The sequence below is a fragment of the Zeus faber genome (assembly GCF_960531495.2).
Source record: "Zeus faber genome assembly, chromosome: 6".
NCBI classification, from domain to species: domain Eukaryota; kingdom Metazoa; phylum Chordata; class Actinopteri; order Zeiformes; family Zeidae; genus Zeus; species Zeus faber.
The window spans coordinates 32114729-32121327 of NC_137201.1; the positions used below are offsets into that span (position 1 = coordinate 32114729).

Consider the following 6599-nt stretch of genomic DNA (forward strand, 5'->3'; position numbering starts at 1 on the left):
AAGCTCATGATATCTGATCTTATCTTAAATAGGATTCAATGAGGAAGCAAACCAAAGTGGCAACTTCCAGTAACAAATCAATACATGTCATCATGAACAAATGTATTTGTACAAATATATGTTTACATTTGAATTAAAGAGGTTTTTCCTCGTCTCGTACGTTGTATAACCCGTGTCAGGTTTTGGCAGCCGAAATTACTGAAAGCTCGATCTGGCAACCCTCCCCCTGCCCCTCCACGCCGCGTCGTCCTCCTCCGCAGTGCTCGTCCGCGGTGTCGTTGGAAGCCGGCTCGTCGTACAGCTATGGCGAACGTCGTGGACACCAAGCTCTACGACATCCTGGGAGTCTCACCGTCCGCCTCGGAAAATGAACTCAAAAAGGTGCGTGTGTTTTTTTTTTGAGAAACCGTGTCAGTCGAACAAAACATATTCACCACGGAGCGAGAGCATCCACACGGCGCGGGGAAATGTGGCCTTTGGCGCTGGGCAGCGGAGAGCTGTTCACCTTAGCTTAGCTTATTTTAGCTCACCTTACCTCAGCCTCATTTGTATTTGTTTATTTTAGCTTACTTTAGGATAGTGTAGCTTATTTTTTTTTTTTTTTTTTTTTTATCTCAACTGATCGTGGTTTATCTTACCATACCCTGGTTTAGCTTAGCTTAGTTGAGCTGAACTCTGCAGAGCGGCAGCCCGACCTGGCGCTAGCTAGCGTTTGGCAAGTGGAAGAGATAATGTCTAAAATTAACGTCGGTGACAACAATAGAAAACATCGTCTTTCCAAACAGCACAACGTCAACCGACAGCTGAAAACAGTTGTTACGTTTATGATTTTGCGTTGTTGCTCCAAGCTAACTGTCTGTCTATACACGATCCATTCTGTCCCTAAGATACGGTAAACAAACAGACTAGGGGATGTCGTTAACTCCCCGTGAAATGTGGGTTTGTGGAGCCCTTTGAGACTATTGTGAATGAGTGCACTATAAATAAACTTGACATGACATTGCGATCATCATATTAATAAAACCCCTGTACTTTTTTTTCTCTGTGTGTATGTGTGTCGAGGAAAACGTCTCTTGTTCGGTCTTGTGCATTTTGGATGGTTTTTCTAAGCAGTATAACCTAATTTCTTAATTACTGTCGGCGGGTACACTGTGTTCTAAAAGGGAACTCTTTGTTTATTTGAAATTTCCTTGCCGATGTATGGATCAGTACTGCTGCAGCCGTTTTTGGGCCTCAAATTCAAGGTCTACTTATCCACGCAGAGTAAAATATGTTAACCAGGCTTGTTTGTTTTCTATTAACGCCAACTACTGTATATTACAATATTATGATTAACTGTCTGCCCTGGGAAAATGCTGTCGAAGCTTATGATGATGATGCTGTCGTAGCGTATGATGATGATGATGATGTTGTTGTTTCAAAGGCCTACCGAAAACTGGCGAAAGAGTATCACCCTGATAAGAACCCTGATGCTGGAGATAAGGTATGATGCACCAAAGCACGCTATCAGGATTAAGTGGAATAACTTCACTCAATTTATTTTATTTATTTATTTGTAAATAAATAAAATAAAATATGTTTATTATTAATTTTTTGTAAAGGAAATCTCGCTGGTGCTCAGTGAGAGGAAATTCCTCTTGTCACATTTTTTTAAATGTATTAATTATGTTCTTTTTCTTTTTTTATTTCCTTGTCCAGTTTAAGGAGATCAGTTTTGCCTATGAGGTACTGACCAACCCAGAGAAGAAAGAACTCTATGACCGTTATGGAGAACAGGGACTACGAGAGGGTGGAGGTGGGGGCCCTGGCATGGATGATATTTTCTCACACATCTTTGGAGGAGGACTTTTTGGGTTCATGGGAGGGCAGGGCAGAGGAGGACGCAATGGAGGCAGAAGGAGAGGAGAGGACATGGTCCACCCCCTGAAGTAAGTAGTTAGGGTGTGTTTAGTGTGTGAGCGAATAAGGATATTTTCCAACTAAAACAGAGCAATTTGGAAGAATATCATGATTATGAAAGGTTATCTTACGCAATAAAGGTATAAATTGTGATATTTGCTATATTCCCAAAATCCAGTAAGAAGAAATCGAACTGAAGTTCATCAAATCGAAATATATGCTACTGTAGATTTATCAGATATTAATCATACTGGTTTTCCAAACAAAAAAACATCAGAAATCTAAGACATTCTCATCAACATTAATTTAGATTATAAATCTATATCAATGTCTTTTTCATAACAATATCAAGAAATCATTATCCCAAATTATTGCTTGGTCATGCTCATAATGCTATCTTCCCTCTCATCTCCCACAGGGTTTCACTTGAAGACCTGTACAATGGAAAAACCACCAAACTACAGCTTAGTAAGAATGTTCTGTGTGCTTCCTGCAATGGGTGAGTCTGAATTCAAATATCTCTTACTTAAACAATCTTAGGTCAGCAATTGTAATAGTTTGTCTGTTCACACATGGAAATTCCTGTTAATTACTGTTTCCTTAAAACCATCAGATCTTTTCACATTTTCAAAATGTTTCCCTTTCAGTCAAGGGGGCAAGGCGGGAGCGGTGCAAAAGTGCGTTGCTTGCCGAGGACGAGGCATGAGGATCATGATCAGACAGTTGGCCCCTGGCATGGTCCAGCAGATGCAGTCAGTCTGCACAGACTGCAACGGAGAGGGTATCACATCTATCAACGACCCTGTACTGAATTAAACAGACATTTACACATATGACACCCATCTACAAGGGCTGTTCTGTGTTTGTTGTAGGCGAGGTGATAAATGAGAAGGACCGCTGTAAGAAGTGTGAGGGCCATAAGGTGTGTAAGGAGACCAAGCTTCTCGAGGTCCATGTGGACAAAGGCATGAAGCACGGTCAGAAGATCAACTTCTCCGGGGAGGCTGACCAAGCACCGGGCACGGAGCCGGGAGACATCGTCCTTGTACTGCAGGAGAAAGAGCACGAGGTACAAATACAAACGCTCCCCCTGTGCTCAAATAGGAGGTCTGTGTCTAATTTTAAACCTGTCAAACTCTCATCTTCTAAATTCCAAACCAGGAATTCCACCGTGATGGCAGCGACCTGCACATGACTCAGCGCATCGGCTTGGTCGAAGCTCTTTGCGGATTCCAGATGACTGTTACACATCTCGATGGGCGCCAGCTGCTGGTCAAATACCCACCTGGCAAGGTCATCGAGCCAGGTACCCAGAGTTCCCACGTAAAACACTGCTGCTTCGCCGATGAACGCAGAACAAGAGTCACTTGTCACTTATTTGTATAGAGGTAGCTACATAGTTCTGGTGTCACAGCTCAATAATATTGACGTTGACATTGAAGTTTGACGGATTTAGACACAGTTGATTAGCAAATGTGGGTCACCTACATGCCATTGAGAGGCTAGAATAATTTTAAGAGTAAAAATTGCAACCATTTGAGAGCATAATTAAGCACAGATCTGAGAGTGGAAACGAACCTCAGGGTGGCTTGGCTTCTTGTGTGCTTTATAGAGATCTAGAAAGGCACATAACTTTACATCTCTATTTACTTTAGTACGGGGGTTTTCAATGTGGGGTCCGGTCCTTCATGAGTTTCTAGGGGGTCCCCAGGAAAATGGATTAATAGTTAAACTTCATTATTTCATTTACAAGACATCATATCTGACAATAAATATATGCTCAGAATTAGATCACAGAGACAAAGTCTTATCAGATGGGGTCTATGGCCTAATCCAAGTGAGGATCCTTGATGTGGAAAATGTTGAGAATCACCGCTTTAATGGATTAATATGCTTCCATCCCAGATGCAAAACAACGTAACACAGAAAAATAGCATGCAAGAAATGAATGTTGAGTGTCTGTTTTCAATCACATGATTAGAATTTAGTTTATGATACTAAATTAAGCCAAACAAAGAGTTTATTTTGTACTCATGTTGGTTTGTGTGGCAGGCTCTATTCGCGTGGTGAAAGGAGAGGGAATGCCTCAGTATAGGAATCCGTTTGAGAAAGGAGACCTGTTCATCAAGTTTGACGTTCAGTTCCCCGACAACAACTGGATCAGCCCCGAAAAACTTGTGGTGAGTTGGCTTTTTGCCAGGCCGGGGTTTAATGGTCATGTCCCCCGGCATGCACCGTTAACTTCATTATTTTCTGTCTAGGAACTTGAGGATTTGCTGCCCGCTCGCGCTGAGAATCCTGTGATCTCGACGGATGCAGAGGAAGTTGAACTGAACGATTTTGATAGAGGTCAAGGGTCAGGGAGCGGAGCCCGGAGAGAGGCCTACAATGACAGCTCCGATGAAGAGGGGGGCCACCACGGCCCCGGGGTGCAGTGTGCGCACCAGTAGAAGACTCGAGCAAATGCGCACATCCACACACACACACACACACACACACACACACACACACCTCGAGCCTCACTCCCACCAGGCGAGGCTCGACGCATACACCTGCACTCCTCTCTTTTCTCCGTTCCCAGGGAAACGAGAGACGCAAACCATACTGTCGTCTGCTCTCTCCGGTTCAGCGCGCTCACCAGAGCCGCGGCACCTGCGACCACCATGTTGTGTTTATGGACAGTAGTGATCATCGTAACTTCCAGCAAGATGAACGTCCCGTCCTCAGGGGTTTACTTTGTCAACTGGACTTGAAGCTCCGCACATTCATCATAGGCTTTTACCTTTCCATCGTGGGAACTTGCCAGTCTAGTGTATAAAATGCAAATATTGTCTACTATCTTGTAATAAGGTGTAGTTTAGTCTTTCACTCACAAATGCGCATGCTGCTACTCGACAGAAGAATTCGCACATCTCGCTCCCGGGTCCAGAGTGTGGAAAGAAGTGACGACGCGACATCCTATACCTAAGTGTTACTGCGATCAAAGTGCCCTGCATTCATCTGAACTGACCCGAGTCTAGACCTAAAAGCATGTCCTGTACACGTCCTGGCGCGAGTCACACACAGATAACACCTCATACTACCAGCTTAGGGCCTCCATGTAACTAACAGGGATTTCCTGGTCCTGGGACATTAAAGTCCTGGTGCAGCACGTCTCGTCCACGTACGATGATTTGTTAGATTGGAACTTGTGCTTTTGGTTTGAATGTAAGTGTGTTTGAGACCACGATACCCGAACCTGAGTTGTGCGCTCTTTGTTTCAGCCGAGGATATATTTATGTGTTCCTATGGCTCAATATGTGGGGGTTGCTGTGGAATGTCTTGGTTTCCTATTCCAGTGTTCGGCTGCTGTCTGAGTAGACAGTAGCTCAGGGCAATTTTAAGAATAATAATGTTCTGTTACAGTTTTTCTCAACAGCTTAAACACATTCCCTGAAACAATTTAGTTTTCCCGAAACAATAAACAGAAACCTAAAAACATACCTCACACAAATGGTATTAAATATAGAAGAACACTGATAGTTAGTACACACTGGTGAGATATAATACTAAAAATAATGCTTACCCCAACGAATCAGAAAAAAATTGATTATTATTTTTTTTGTTTTTTTCCCCCAGAACAAGCTTTATATAAAACATCATTTTGCATTTGTGCAAAAAGAACCCAATGTCAATTTTGGGGGGAAAAAATCATGTATGTTCAGTAGTATACTTTGAATCGGTGCGAGTTATAATGAGCGAATATGCAAGCCAGTAGCATAGTACAGTATGGAAGAATAATGCCATAAAATAATAATCAAATGTAAAACACAAAATTGAGTTAAAAGTGAACACTTTTTTAAGAAATTTGTTTTTATTTTAGGAGCTGTTGTTATGGTTTGCAATGTTTTGCTAGAGGAAACAAGTTTAATGTGGCTGAGAAAAACTGTAACACTCTCTTCAACTTCGTCACCGTGTAGTCCATTTCTCATCAGTACCAAGTTTGACCCAGGCAGGAAACCTCTGCCTGATGCCTGTTCTCTGTATTATGCACATCTCCCCATTGTAGAATTGTACGCCAAAATATGGGCTGTTTTACTCAGAACCCCCATCCCCACATGTAAATAGTTCTAGATAGCTGCATTCAGTTCATAGGGGTGTCCATTCTATAGTTGCAACACTCTTATTTCTTAAGGAGTGGATAATGGCCACCGCTGATGTTATGTTCATATGAAGGAGAATCAATGGAACCTCTAGCCTGTTGAGTTACACCCCTGTGACTTGCATTGTATATGTCATTTAGGCCACAGGAATCTACAGACGACTAAAAGGGGCCATTGGTAATAAATGACATTGTTATTTTGTTTGTCAAGGTAATAAAACTGTATACTAAACAAAACAGCCCTGTCTGGGGTTTGTCTTATTCCATACTGTGTTTTTTGTTGTGTGCAACTGCGGTTGAACTGCAACCACTGTGCTTATGATTGGAGAAGTGTCCTTCAAATGAACGATGACGTTTTTGATTTCTGCTTTTAATTTTTTTCTACACACAATGAAAAGCGTTCCTCTGTTTCATTTACACAACACTATTGGGATTTTTGTGATGCAAGCTGGTGAAATCAGTAGAACAGAACGCGCAGCCGTTTACTCTGCACCATCCTCCATATCTGCGCTGTGGAGTGCTACCGGAGCCAGGAGTTCCTTGAAGCTAGCAGTATTCC

General features: G+C 42.4%; 1 protein-coding gene across 1 annotated transcript; it reads left to right on the forward strand.

Annotated features, from left to right (window-relative positions):
- Window positions 1-258: 258 nt before the first annotated feature.
- dnaja2b (DnaJ heat shock protein family (Hsp40) member A2b) lies at window positions 259-6270 on the forward strand. Its single transcript, XM_080002429.1, has 9 exons — window positions 259-381; window positions 1424-1483; window positions 1699-1928; window positions 2318-2398; window positions 2547-2680; window positions 2772-2968; window positions 3061-3205; window positions 3952-4079; window positions 4161-6270. Exons 1-9 carry the CDS (start codon window positions 304-306, stop codon window positions 4347-4349), a joined length of 1242 nt encoding a protein of 413 aa, XP_079858555.1. The 5' UTR covers window positions 259-303; the 3' UTR covers window positions 4350-6270.
- Window positions 6271-6599: the final 329 nt, after the last annotated feature.